Genomic DNA, 15,902 nt, shown 5'->3' with positions numbered 1-15,902 from the left:
GCGTAAACTGCTTGCTATGCAAATATAGGGATAGTAGTTCATATCTCCAGCAATCACATTAAAAGGTGGGCTGGTTATAATCCCAGCCTGTATTCTCTGTGCTGGGAAGGAGGAGAGAGGGGACCTGCATAGCAAGCTGGTTAGCTAGACTAAAATGAATTGGTAAGTTCTAGGTTGAGTGAGAAACCTTGCCTCAGTAAATAAAACAGACAACATTCAAGGAAGACACCCAATGTCAACCTCTGGTATCCTCTTTTGCACCCACAAATATGAACACACATGTATGTCCACATACATGCAAACACAAACATACATTTTAGAATCCAAATTATCATTGTCTTATTCTATTAATCACAGTGCCTCAATGTCCTCAGTTGTATATTAGGGACAATAATATAAACTTTAAGATAATACAAATGAAAATGAGTCTATCAGACCAGGGGGATCAAGATATAGCCCAATGCGTTAAGTGCCAGCATGCAAGCATGAAGAACTGGATCTGCATCCCCAGAACCAGTGCAGAACAGCAAGCACAGTGGTACGTATCTGTAACTCCAGTGAAGGGGATGTCAGGAATATGGGAAAATAGGTTGATTCCAGCCACCCTGACCTTATACTAAATTCCAGCTTCAGTGAAGAGACCTTGTTTCAAAAAGCAGGTTGACAATAATAGCAGTAGTCACCCACACTGACCCTCTGGCTCCTCACGCATAGTTACTCTGCACACAACCATGTACACATGCATACAGCACATGCACACAGTAAGTGTATTAGATTGTAAATATTTAATAAATGTGGCTCATTATTTTTACTGTGATGATACTAATTCTCTGATAACCATTGAAGGCGATCATAGGTACTAATGCTATACATTACTAATGAAATGCATAAAACTAATGTTTCAGAGTTTTACTGGATTCAGTAGACTAGGAAACAAAGGATCCAGCTCTAATATCAGTTATGCCATTCACTCACTGCATAGCCATGGACAAGTCTTCCCACCTCAGTCCCAACTTCTCCTTCTAAAAACCTGTACATTGGGTGTGATGAGTAAATGAGACACAAGTAGATTTCCTTCTTTTTCTTTTGAAACTGCTATAGTCCTGCTGTGGGGATGGGGCACAACAACTACCATCCTCTAGGCAGAAACAGTGTGTAGGATATAAAGAAAGAAAATGGCCATGTCCTTCTAGCTTGACCCTTAAGTGAGCACAATAATCTCAATTACCACATTGCTAGGTTCTGAACTTCTCTAATAATACTACATCAGTATTAAAAATATTAAGAACAGGAATATTTAATACAAGTATTTCTGTAAAAGGGGGTGGGGGTGGATAAAACAATCCCATGTGTTTCTTGAGTAACAGCTGCTAAAATCCTCACTTCATGCCTGTAACTATAATTATTCTGATGAGCAAGTCTGTTTTCCACTTATACAATTACAAAATTTATACAAACATGTATATGTATGTGTGTGTATATATATATATGAATGATGGTGACTAGGTGTGTTGGTCATTTTAATTTAGATTTATACATTCTAAGACAGAGCTAATGATTATAGTTACATTACAATTTTTTTCTTAAATTCATTCAAAAGAAACTTGGTATATTTAAGCACTTTTTGTATGACCAGACAAGCCTACCAAGTAGGGCTTGGGTTATAAGTCAGTAGCAGAATGACTGTTAATAATGTGCAAGGCCTTGAATTTGATCTCCTATTATCACACATGGTGTGTGTGCATGTGTGTGTTTGTGTTTGTATTGTGTATTAATGTTTGTATGTGTGAACTGACATTTATAGTATGTATTAGTGTTTGTGAGTATTGAAGTTTGTGTTGTGCACTAATGCTTGATGACATGAATATGCATGTCTTTGATAACATGCTTTGTGAAATCAGAGTCATCAGGATCTGAGTGCATCCGTGTAGGTGAGTCTTGTAACACTTCAAAAGAAAAGAGGTCTCTCTCACATCTTACTCTATGGACCCTTCCATCAGACAGTTCATCTGTATTGCAACCTATTTTATAATGAAGTAAAAAAAAAGGGTTTCCCTCAACTCTGTGAGCTACTCTAACAAATCTATCAAATCTAAAAAGAGGCTCTAGGAATCCTGATTTGTAGGCACTTTACTGTTCCTACAATCATAACGTACTATGTCCCTGAACACTCAATGAGAGCTGAGACTATCCCCAGTAGACAATGTGAAAACTGAGTAAGGAAGGTGGTAATGGGTGTCTACTGAAGAATCATTTGTTGTGTGGAAAAACACGATGAAATTTGATTAAAGAAAATGTTCTGTATATTGAGTATAAGGGCAGAGAGGAGTGAAGATACTGTTCCCCCAAACCATGCAGTCAGAAGACTATAAGCAATAAAGATATTACTTTACAAACACACATGTCCACATTTCCTGTCTTCACTTCAGGAAAAATCTCTGAGTTATAGTCAAGACTTTCACATAAGAGGTGTACTATCAACAATAGTGAGTTAAAGAACTAAAAACTTAGATGCAATTATATTCACAGGTAAAAGTGAAAATAGTTTTCGGGTTATTTCCTAATGTTCAAATGACCTAGTAAAACATAAAATGTTAAGGATCAGAATGTCCGTTTATAAGAAAAATGACATTTTATTATTTTTATAAAGATGAAGCTGTTAGTAACTCAAGCATTCAATGCACGTCTAGTTGCCAGTTGTCATGCTTTAAGAGGAGAGTGAATTATTCAGTACAGGAAAATGTTCCTTAGCTACCATTTGTAACTGGGGTACTATTCAATGATACACTGTAACATAAGAAAGTATGACTTGCATGATAATTGTAAACACAGACAACAAGATTATCTGTTATTATTATTTCCTCATCTCTAGTATCTGTTACTGCTCAAAATTCTTGAGCTGGAAGGGTTCCTTTCTGGTGTCCACAGAAACCCAATTCATTAATTTACTTCACATCATTGAATCATCATCATTTGTCACTTCAATGACAGGACAAGAAGTATGAAGACACATTTCCTGGGCTCCTGAGTAGTGGTGGTTACAGCAACAGATAAAAGTTTAGATTATGCTGCATATCATAGATTATTACCGTTTAATTTTAAAGGTAACATTTTTGGGTATGATTGTACCCATACAAGACTATATTTATATAATAGCTGTCTACAAAGTTTTCTGTGTTCTCTATCTCCTGTATATAACCATGCCTTTGTATGTCCTTTGAAGGACAGGCTAACATGACAAGAACTGAGTGACCACTGAGTACCAAATCTTGGATAAGAAACTACTGCTAGCATTGGTGAATCATCTTTAGATTTTTGCTTACATAATCCTTAAGTATATTTAGAAAACTATGAGCCTTTTTATATATTCTTGACATCTATATTTTACCCTTGCAAATGAACAAGAGTGTTAAGAATGATGTCTCACTATTGACATTCTAAAATCAAACTGTTCCTATTTTTTTAATGCATCTATCCTAGTCAGCTGCTGGCAGAACCACTCAGAGGACAACCATACCAGGATCCTGTCTCCAAGCACTTCTTGGCATCAGCAAGTGTCTGGGTTTGGTGTCTGCAGATGGGATGGATCCCTAGGTAGAGCAGTCTCTGGATGGCCCTTCCTTCAGACTTTACTCCATCTTTTTTTTTTTTTTCTTTCTTCAGACAGAAACAATTCTGGGCTAAAAATTTTGAGATGAGTGGGTGGCCCATCCCTCCACTGAGGGTAATGTGTATCTACTGGAGGTGGTCTCTTCAGGTTCTATTTCCCTCTTGCTGGGTATTTCCGCTAATGTCATTCCCATTGAGTCCTGAGAGTCTCTTGCATTCCTGGTATCTGGGACTTTCTAGTGGTTACCCAGTTCCCCATCCCCCTTGGCTACTTATTGCTATTCATTCTCCTGGCCCTCTGGACTTCTTTCCTGTCTCTTCTCATACCTGATCCTGCCCCCCCCCCCCCTTCCCTCCGCCCCCCATCCAGGTCCCTCCCTCCCTCTGCCTCTCCTGGTTATTTTGTTCTCCCTTCTAAGAGGGAATGAAGAATCCGCTTAGAAGGTCTTTTCCTTCTTGTTAACTTTCATATGGTCTGTGAGTTGTATCGTGGGTATTCTGAGGTAAGACAAATGCAGACACTCACAGTCAATCATTGGGACTGAGACCAGGGACCCCAACGAAAGAGTTAGGGGAAGGACTGAAGGGAGCTGAAGGGGAATGCAACCCTACAGGAAGAACAAAAACAACTAACTGGACCCCACAGAAATCCCGGGGACTAAAACCACCAACCAAAGAATATACATGGTGGGTCCATGGCTCCCACTACATATGTAGCAGAGGACTGCTTTATCTGGCATTAATGCGAGGGGAGGTGCTTGGTTCTGTGGAGACTTGTTGCCCCAACAAAGAGGGATGCTGGAGGGGTAAGCTGAGTGGATAGGTGAGTGGGTGGATAGGTGGGGAAGCACCTTCTTAGATGCAAAAGGGAGGGGGGAGGGAGGGGGGTTCAGAGGGGAGACTGGGAAGGGGGACAACATTTGAAATGTAAATAAATAAAATAATTTTAAAAAAGTATAGGTTGAAAAAGTTTACCATTTAGAACTAAACAGAGCATCCAAATACTGATTTAAACTTGGAAGGAAATTTTGTAAAAAAATCACAGCAATAGCCACAATTTCAATGTCTTTGAGTTTATACCTGTAAGTACACATAACATGAATAAATAGGACATTAAAAAACTAAGATGCATCTATCCAATGGAATTTAAATGTCTTACCTATGTGATAATTAAATATTCTTGATGTTGATATGAATAAACAGTTTTGAAGAATCAAATAGAAGACAAAATATTAAAACTAATTTTGTAAAAAATATAGTTTTAAAAAGGAGTATATAGGGGTTGGGGATTTAGCTCAGTGGTAGAGCACTTGCCTAGGAAGCGCAAGGCTCTGGGTTCGGTCCCCAGCTCCAAAAAAAAGAACCCCCCCCCAAAAAAAAGTATATAAACATATTAAATAAAATGTGGTTTTTAAATGTAATACTGACTCATCATTTCAATGAAATCTCTTACTCAAAGAGAACTCTAATGACAATTTCCTAATTAGCAAATGTACAAATTTCCATTGCTGCTTACTGATATCCCTCTGCTGGTTTGACTTACAATTTTTAACTGTGCAGTAATACAAAAGCATATGCATTCAGTAGAAAACATGAATTGTGGCGTTTTCTGGGGCTGTAATATGCAGTACAGCACTCTGCCGGGAGGATGGCAGGCAGTCACAGCTCTCAGGCAGTCTGGCATCATCAGATGAACAACCCAGACTCTGCAACCTGCTGTGCTGCTGAGCTATGGCATCTGGCAAGTCAGGTGAATTCCAACTCACAACACTTTCCATTTCTGGATTCGCAGGACACAAGCACATTTTAAGTTAAGGGGCATCTGAACTCAACTTCCTTGGGAATAGAAAATGTATGTATGTATGTATGTGTGTATATCCCTACTAGACACTCTAGACCTCATTTTAAAATCCCCAAATGAATTTAAAATGTGTAAATCTGTCAATTCAAAAACCTATAGAAAAACTTAATATACATTTTCACTTTAAATTAAAATATTAGGACTAGTTATAAAACATAGACATGAAATAAGGAAGAATGATCAATATTCTATGAGTTTCTAATATCTGTAGATAATAAGACCAAAATATTCAAATACCAAGTAGACTTATGTAAAATAACTGGTACCAGACACTTCCGATTTAAGAGCACTTCAGGTTTTCACCTTAGTTGATGCTCACCCTGTACAGTGCTGTGGACTACTTACTCTCGGGAAGCACATCTGCCCTTTCTCCACTGACTTAATGCATACACTCCTGCATAGCGATGTGCAGTGTGGCTAACAGCACAGTGTGCCCATCCTCCTTTTCATAGTAATATCAAAAGGGCCTGTATGTTAAAGATGCAACAGAACAGAATTCATCTAAAGTAGATTATTTACAAATGTTTACACCTGTTTATTCATCCACATGATATAGTCAAGGAATCCAAAGCCTCATTAGAAACCTCTTAGAAGTTTATTCACATAAAATCTTTAATCACAGATGTAACTTAGGATTAAACCATAGGATTCTTGTGGTTCAAATAACAAATTTCTAAATTTTTTCTAATTTTACTCCCTGCAGAGCCCGCAGCATAGAAGACCCTCAATGCTTTAGACATATGAATAAACGGACACTAAAAGTGGTTGCCCACGACTACAAGTGCTTGAGAGGAAACTGTATAAAAGGGAATCAATGACGACAACTACACAGGTACTTTCAGGTTTCCCTCCAGTGAGATTTGTGTAAAGTTCGTTGAGTCTGGCTCATTAGAAGTTCTTTATTATTACTGTTATCTATAAACTTAACTCTGGTCCACAATAATCCTTAGAGATGTTCAATATGATTGCAGCGTACTTATACATTACTAGGGAGAACACACTACCTCACCCTTTTAAGTGAAAGAATGCCTGCTCGGATGGAAACTCCAACTTGTAAGGCAGGCCTCTTTTCACTTAGACACAATTAAGACTAGCTTGGTAAGGTTTTAATACACAATGAAATAAGGCCAGAGCTATAGCTCAGCTGGTTAAGTGTTTACCTAGCACACATGAGGCTCTGAGCTTGATTCCCAGTAGCATAAAAACTGGATATGGGGATATACGCCAATAATCTTAGCACCCTCAATGAAGGCAGAAGAGTCAGTCATTTCCCATCTAGTTGGAGGCCAGACTAGAATACATAAGCCCTTATCAAAAAGAAGACAAAGAATAAAGCTCACAAATAAAGAAAGCCTTTAGGTTTTCCCACCACTTTAAAAAAAAAAAAAGTCATCGAAATGGATAGGGCTGGAGACATGACTTAAAGGGCAAGACTACTTACTACTCTTACAATGAGGACTGAGTTTGGTACCTAGCAGGTACATGGTACCTTATAACTTTGGACACATGTGGTACATATAAACTCATGCAAGCACACATATATGCACAAATTAAAACAACAACAACTTAACAATTCCAATGGGTGACTGCCTATCAAAGTTTCGCTCATACTGAACATACTGAAGCAGACTGTAACATACAGGCTGCTAAAAAGGTTTGGGATTTACTCTTTTACACTTTGACTGCTGACCACAACAGAGATGAAGACTGGGGTAATTTGAAAATTCTGAGAGGCTTAAACCTGATTATAGTCTTCACATTCTCTAAAAGAAGTTAGCTCTAGGTTGTGCGAAGACCCCTCAATTTCTAGAGCCAAGAACACACTGCTGTAATCAAAGAGTAGAGCGCTAGGGTTCAGAGGGCGCTCACTTTTCCCCATCAAACTAACCAGCACACCTACTTGCTCACAATTCTACTCCTTTGCTCAGGGAAAGGTTGTGGAGCTTTTGATAAGACTAATACATGTAAAAAATGAAAAAACATTTGAAATATATTAGGGACGTTTTCCATTTCATGTAAATTTAGATATAAAGTCTGTGGTAAACATACTAAATTGATCTGCTTTACCATATTATGATACAAAATGTGCTTATGAGGTCTAGTAGGGAAAAATGTAAAATATAATTTGTGTTGCACATAAGTTCTTAGAATATATGTGCTAAACAACAGGAATTGTTAAATGACATAAACATAACTGTGTTAAATAGTGTTCCTAAAGATAGCGTCATATCAAAATAATTAACAAAAAATAATAAAAATATTTAAACCCACGTCACAGGCAAGTGTAAAGTAGTACTCCTTAAATAAAACTGGATAAATTGATCGTGGCTATAAATAAGTCATGCTTTTACTTCTCAGTTGAACAATTCATTAATAACCATAAAGTATAATGTAAGAATTTTTTTTCCAGCAACAAACTAAATCACTGTCTAAAAAAAAAAAAACCTCAAAATGCAAAAAGCCTCAGGGAAAAATTATATGCACTTTTCTTAACTATATTATTATGTGCGAAGACAAATCTGATTTGTATGTAAGACGATAGTTGTAAGTACGTTCACTTGCAGTTCAACTGCTGGATGTAAAGATATAAACTCAATGCATTTACTCTCACACATTTAGTTCTGCGTCGTCTTTACATGGTCTCAGTACATTCCCAGGAAACACTTAATGCACACGATCTCTTTCTAACAGTTACATAGATAACTAAGTCAATAAAAGTATCTTTAAAGAAATGAAAACATCCCCAAAAGTTGAAATAAGGCAAAACCTCTAAATATAAAGAATAATCATAAAAGTACCTGAAGATAATTGCGAAGTTGACTTAAATATCATCAAAAGATGTTCAAAGAAATTGGGTGAGGTGGCTTACAAATAAAATCAAAGTATTTAGGAAGCAGAGGAAGGAGGATGGTTCAAGGACAGTATGAGCTGTATAGTGAAACTCTGCCTTAAAAAAAAATCAAAATCAAATCCAACAGAAAACCTCTGGTTTTGTTTTAAACTGAATGAGGTTGACAAAACTATGAGAGATACTAAATAGAATGTGGTCAAATAAGGCAGGACAGGATTCCCTGCCTCTACACATAAGGCGCTGTTAAAAATTTGCTTCCCTTTCATTATGGTTAATGTGAGTTATTACAAATATGCATTATAATGAAATAATTAAGATGTGTTAAAATTACCTGTATTGTTTTTTAAGCAAAATACATAATTGCTGATAAAAAGTTACACTACTTAAACATTAGGTTTGTATGGTAGAGAGCTTAATTCATTCTGTTTGAATAAACAGGAAGCTTTACAGTCGAACTGAGACATCAAATAGCAACTAAAAGTCCTTCTAAGAAATAGTTGTTTTAGAAATATCAAGCAATGTGACAGTTAATGTCATGTTCTAAGTTAAGTATTATTTGTAACCCACACACTACTGAGTATGTGTTACCTCCACAATATCCGAGTTCGTCCTGCTTTCATGAGGCTCGTTGTACTCGGTGTACTTGAGAAGGACTTTGTCCATGTCAGTGCTGGCGTACTGAAACAGCTTGTTAGAGCTGTTGAAGATGATGAGCGCGATCTCACAGTCACAGAGCACACTGAGTTCATAGGCTTTCTTCATCAATCCGAACTTTCGCTTTGTAAAAGTCACCTAGACAAAGAAAGACACAATTTTAATTAAAAGCTTAGTTGTATTTGAAATAAAGCCTTCTTTGAGTCTTTCTTAGCTTCATGCTCCACACAAACTCCTCTACCCCTCCATTCTGCCACAGTACTATAGAGGTACTAATCCCTTATCTGTGGCCGTGGCTACACTACAGAAGGCAAGGAAATAGCGAGGAGTGGTTCTTATATGTCACCCTAAATTGGTACCATCAGAAAACAACTCGCCTAGATTTTTGTTCCTAACTGGGTAAGTAAAACCACTAATCAAACTTGCTTCTGTTCTCTGGCAAGCCTTTTTACTGTCTCCACTAAATTCAGTCTAAAACCAGCACAATTATCTGATGCCATCAGTCTTCTTTTACTATTTCTCTAATTAAAATCTGCTAACGGAGGCAGTTCTGAGACCAAAACATTTTTCATGATTTTTGCTTTATTTTGGGGATTTAAATGTTTATTTTCCTATTATCACACTTGATATAGTTCACTTTTCATTTAGATAACTATTTGTATACTGGATTTGGAATGATGCAAAGTCTGTAGTTGATACATTTATATGCTTTTATAATATACTTTTCCATAATTTATTTCTTTACTTTACTTTACATCCCTACAGTAGCCCCCTCTCCCTTCTGTCTTCCCAGTCCTGACCTTGACAATATATCCTTTATGCTAAAAGTTCCTAGAAGTTTCTTTTTTCTTTTTTCCTCTTCCATAGTATTTTCCCCTTCTATCCCTTCAAAACTCTCAGCTATTTGAAAGCTTCTACCATGAAATCACACCATCCAATGACCCTGCCAGTAGCAAGGATGAAGTGATACATAATCCTGTCATACTCCTCAAGAAGTACCACCTGACTGCCTCTCCCCTAGTTCTGCTCCCACACTGAACTCTAAACACCCCCAAACGCTTATCACCCAGTGTCACATCCTCAGTGCTACCACCAATGATAGCAGCATCTTTAATTCTCAATTTCACAAAGTTCCCTCTGATGGCTTCTTTTCTAGCTCCTTTATTTTTGTGTCAGCTCTGCAGACATTGTTTTACCTTACAAACTCTCAAATCTAATCACCTTACCAGCTTGTTCATGTAGGTCAAGTAACACTCATCTGAAGTGCTCAGAACTAAAACATGTTTCACATTTGAGGTTTCTCTGTATTTCTGAAATGTGTGCATGCTAACAATGAGTTATCTTAAAAACACCTAATAAGCTGGTTCAGTATGCTAGGACCTTGACCTAGACATATCATTCATATATACTCCATGCATAAAATTTTAATATAATTTCCCACATTATTTTTAGTGTACCTACATTTTAACAACACCCTCTCCCATGAGTTGTGTGAGATTTTTCACTGTGGTACTGTGTCAGAACCCAGAGTTTCAGATTTTGGAGACATTTAGCATTCAGATTAGAGATACATAACTATGTTTTCTTACATCTTACTCTTTAGGGTTGCTGGTCTTTCTATAACAGAAAAAGGGTCTCTATCCCTTCAAGCACACATACATCCTTTCCTCTTCTCTCATTAACACACTTGACTGACAGAGTGCCAGGCAAGACTGACTGTCCAAATATATACCTGATTATCACAAGTACACATGCACACATCCAGTGTCTCTGAACTAACACATAAATCCCACATGCAATGATGCCTAATACTTCTAACTTCACATTTGTTATAATTATCTTCTTGTCTCCTACTACTTCATTTTCCTCCAAAAACTACTTTACACTGCGGGAGGGAGTCCTACCTCAACATTCTATCTCCAAATCTCTCCATTTTTAGTTGCTTCATCCACATTCTTCTTAACTTTTCCTTCGTTGCCCTTACTGATGTCTAGCCCTACTCATTTTGGCATGCTTTTCTCTTTTGTGTTGTGATTCTAGTCTGCTCTGCTAGAGCAAACACTATAATCTTGTACATGTACTCTGGGATCTCTTCCAACTCTATCTTATCACTCTAGTCTACCTCTCTACTTTAAAATAAAAACACCAGAAAGAAATGTCTAGTTTCTAGTTGACTTCAGTTTCACATTACATACTCTATTTTTAACCAATAGAATAAGACTCCCAGTCCCCAAATTCGATCAAGACCGGTCTTAAAATGATCATAAATGTAATCTCAACTTTGTGTTATTAAAGTCAATGATCACTGGTTATCTTACTTTCCACCACAGCAATGTTTGACAAAATTGACCATGCTCTTTAAACATTCCCATCCCAGCTAAACTCATTACTTCCTCTCAGCCTTTACCTACCTCCTCTTCAGACTTCATGTGTTTAGGTGCCTATAGGCTTTCAACTGAGGCTCCTTTCCTTTTTATTCTCACACATTTTGACTAGTGGCTATACCATGATTTTAAAAGCAAAATATAAGCTCTTTCTGGTCTTATATGGTTCACTAAATATATTATCATCTATTCAAACAACAAAACTAATTTTAAGTTAAGCTGACTGCTATTTAATACTCCACACCATCAGAAACCTGTTGTCTTTACCTCTGACATAGACCTGATATCTTCCCTTGTCTATACACACACACACACACACACACACACACACACACACACACACACCCCACTCTCATCTATGTTGTTCATGTAATCATTATTGGATTTCCCAACTCATCCTGAACACCCCAGTAGCTGCAAACTAACAACAGCCAAAGTGAAACGATCAACCTGTTTAAGTGAGAGCTTGGTATTTCTCACTACTCAGTATGCAGCAAAAACAATCTATTCTCCAGCTCCTTATTTGACTTCATTGCATCCAACACCCTTATACCGCTGAATAACATTAGCATGACTTTGGACATACATGTGGATACATGTGTTCCTTAGACAATGGATACTTTTCAATTTAGGAACTTTATTATGTTCCTTATCTGAGGAATATATATTAAATAAAGCACATCTCCAGTACATCTGCTTCTTTTACCTTAAAAAAAATTACATAAAACACATTCAACCTGTCGCTCACATGGCAGTTTTCCTCTTACATCATATACAGATGCTTGTATAAACATACAAGGAATTTTACTATCTTACTAAACTATCATGAAGGCATATTTCCTACTGGTATAATTAACTACTCATTTTAATCTTTGTTAATGACAGGCATAAATAATAATTTCTTCAGTGTGTACTTAACATACAAATTTGTAACAACTTGGCAATCTCTTTTATCTGTTTTCACTTGGGATTTCCTTTCTTTATAAAGTTACTTATATTTTATCATTTTCCTATTATATAATTCATCCTTTACTACCTAAAATATTGTTATGCACGTAAACTTACTGCTTTACCAAATGCCTTTAATTTTTTTCATTTATGTATTAATCTTTTGTACTATTGTCATTAAAAAGATTTTTTGTTGTTGACTCTTTTTCAACTGGATCTTACAATATAGCTCTGGCTAGCCTGGAATTCACTTTGTAGACCAGGCTATCCTCCAACTCATAGAGACCAGCCTGCTTCTACCTAGCAAGAACAAGGATTAAAAGCATGTATCATCATGTCCTGCCCAATGTTTAGTTTTTATTAGACTTATGAATACAGATTTTTTGAATCCTGGCATAACATTTATATCGTTATTAAATACACTATTATTGAATATACTATTTCACAAATTGTAAAAAGCAAAGTATTGTGTTGAAATAGTTAATTTTAAATTACTTACATCTTGATTATCTAGATATACTAGCTACAATGAAAATTTGAATTCCACAGATACTTTGAAAATCAGAGAGATTAATATCATAGTGTTTTGGATGAGATAAGTAATACGTCTTCAAATTATGCACTGGGGAAGCTTAACAAACAATTCTTTAAATATTCATTATAAGTACAGAGAATAGTTTCTGTTGCTCTTTTTTACTGTGTGTTGTGGGGGAAAGTGTTTATGTGTATGTTCTGTATGTGTATGTTGGCATATTCCACAGGGGTTTATACATGTATGGGGGCCAGAGGTCAATATAAAGAATCCTCTTTTGCACATTTCCATCTCTCTCTTTTTTTTCTAAGATTTCTGTGTAATTATATATACATGTATGTGTGTCTGTGTGGGAGTATGTGCACATAAATGCAGTGCCTGGGAGCTGGATAAGGCTGCCAGAACCCTTGGATCTGGAGTTACAGGTTACTGTCAACTGCCCAAAGTGAGTGAGTGCCAAGAACCAAACTCAGGATCTCTGCAAAAGAAGTACATGCTCTTAACCACAGAGCCATTCTCTCCAGCCACCCCCACTACCTTGTTTGAGTGCATGCCATGTATATGTGGGTGTCCACAGTGGCCAGAAGAGGGCACTGTATCCTCTGGAGTTGGAAATGCAAACAGTTGTTAGCTGCTCAGTGATGGTGTTGGGAAAGCACAAGCACTGGTAAGCACTGAGTCATCTCTCCAGCGCTTCCATTTTATTGAGTCAGTGTAATCACCAATTGGCTAGTGTGGCTGGCCTGCAGGCTCTACAGACCTTCAGCCTGTTTCTTCTCTTCCATCACTGGGGTCAGAGGTACTAACAATCCATCACTGACTTCTCTTTGGATGCTGAGGATCAGACTTCAGTCCTCATGCCCGAGCAACACGCAAGCACTTTACCCACTTACCCATCTCAGCCTCTCTGCTCTTCCCAAAAATTCATTTCAAAAGCATTTGTTTGAAGTTATACATCACAAAGGGTTGATGCTGAAGGAAGGAATTGGCGCATCAAAGAACTCAGCATATAACAATCTCCTCTTCATTATAACAACTATAGTAAGCTTAGACAATACCTTCTTAGCAACCAATTTTTAAAAATTATGTTTCAAATATGGCACCAAGGCTGATAAATCGAAATCTATTAATATAGTACTTGCAAGCTTTCTAAACGCAAACTTCATTTTACCTGAAATACTGTCCATTTTTAACATTAAAGAGTACTTCTTTTAGAGTAAGAGGTACAATTCTCACAATCTCCCATCTCTGCATATGCATGCCCTCCTCTGTTGTCAGTGTTCAGTGTCAGAATAGTACATTTATCGTAACTGGTAAGCCCACAGTGGCACATCACAATTTACATCAGAGTCTACTTCTTGTATAGTCTGCAGGTTTGTGGTTATGTGTGTGTAGATAAATATCATATATTACACATTTATATTATCATGCAAAGTGTTTTCACTGCCCCAAAACTACTCAATGATAGTCAATCATTTGAATCTAGTAAAATTCATTTCTCCATTAATGCACTGGAGGACATATTAGTATTTGCCAAATTTTGGCAATTAGAAATAAACATGCTGTAAGCAGGTATGTATAAGTTTGCATAAAATTAAGTTTTTAACTCTTCTAGCTAAATACTAAGGAATGAAGTTGATAGTTGATCCTATGTTAAAGAGATTTAGTCTTGTAACAAAATGTCAAAAGGATGGTAAACCCAGAATCCAAATTTGCTGAACACTGAATGTAGAAAAGTCTTAAAGTTATAAACTTCAGAAGACTCAAAAGAATACTGAAGAAAAAGAACGAAGTACTTTACAACTTAAAATATGCCTACAATAATTAAGCCTATGTGGCATTGGTCAAAGGATATGGCAAAAGATACGGAACAGCGAAGAGAAAAAAAGAACCATAGACTCAGACAGTCAAAAGGTCTTTTACAAAGAAGTTAAAAATACTGAGAAAAGAAGCTTTAAAACAAACCATGCTGAAACACCTTTATAATTAAAAAAATAAATTCACTTTCCTGTCTCCATCTACACCCAGAACTGGGGCTGTCTCACAGCCCTCAGACAAAAATCATGCTCTCAGAGGGCTGGTCTGCCAGGAGCACTCTCCTTCCTAAGCCCACATCCCACAGGTGGGACTCTACTTTCTCTCCATTGACTGCCAAAGGAGAGACACTCCAGGATCCGAAACTTGCCTGCACAGAGCTGGTCTGCAAAGAACGCTCTCACTTCAAAGATCACAAGCTTACAGGGTCACAAGCCCACAGGAGGGACAAGATCCAGTCAAAGACAAGACATCAGAGATGACCAGATGGTGAGAGGCAATTGCAAAAACCTAAGCAACAGAAACCAGGACTACCTAGTATTATCAGAGCCCAGTTCTCCCACCACAGCAAATACTAGATATCCCAACACACCATAAAAGCAGGATATGGATTTAAAATCACATCTCATGATGATGACAGAGCACTTAAAGAAGGACATAAATAACTCCCTTGAAGAAATACAGGAAAACACAGGTAATCAAGTAGAAGCCCTTAAAAAAGAAACACAAAAATGCCTTAAAGAATTGCAGGAAAACACAACCAAACAAACGAAGGAATTTAACATCTAGGATCTAAAAATGGATATAGAAACAATAAAGAAATCAGAAAGGGAGACAACACTGGAGAAAAAAAAAACCTAGGAAAAACATCAGGAGTCATAGACTCAAGTATTATCAACAGAATACAAGAGATAGAAGAGAGAATCTCAGGGGCAGATACCATAGAAAACATTGACACAATAGTCAAAGAAAATACAAAAAGCAAAAAGCTCTTAAACTAAAACATCCAGGAAATACAAGACACAATGAGATGATCAAACCTAAGAATAATAGGTATAGAACAGAATGAAGATTGCCAAATTAAAAGGTCACTAAATAGCTTCAATAAAATTATATAAGAAAATGTCCCTAACCTAAAGAAAGAGATGCCCATAAGCATATAACAAACCATCAGAACTCCAAATAGTTTGGACCAGAAAAGAAACTCCTCCCGTCACATAATAGTCAAAACACCAAATGCACTAAACA

At 36.9% G+C, this 15,902-nt stretch overlaps 1 protein-coding gene across 5 annotated transcripts in view; it reads right to left on the bottom strand.

The window, feature by feature from the left end:
- Mef2a (myocyte enhancer factor 2A) overlaps nucleotides 1–15,902 on the bottom strand; it is a 139,604-nt gene that overhangs the window by 50,540 nt on the left and 73,162 nt on the right. For all 5 annotated transcript variants that reach the window (XM_032893429.1, XM_032893430.1, XM_032893432.1 and 2 more), the window contains one exon: nucleotides 8,910–9,113. In XM_032893429.1, coding sequence (XP_032749320.1) covers nucleotides 8,910–9,113 — 204 coding nt within the window. The remainder of the gene's footprint in view (nucleotides 1–8,909; nucleotides 9,114–15,902) is intronic.

The sequence above is a fragment of the Rattus rattus genome, chromosome 2 (genome assembly GCF_011064425.1).
Source record: "Rattus rattus isolate New Zealand chromosome 2, Rrattus_CSIRO_v1, whole genome shotgun sequence".
Lineage (NCBI taxonomy): Eukaryota > Metazoa > Chordata > Mammalia > Rodentia > Muridae > Rattus > Rattus rattus.
Note: the sequence above shows the minus strand (reverse complement) of the source record. Positions and strands in the feature narration are given on the sequence as shown.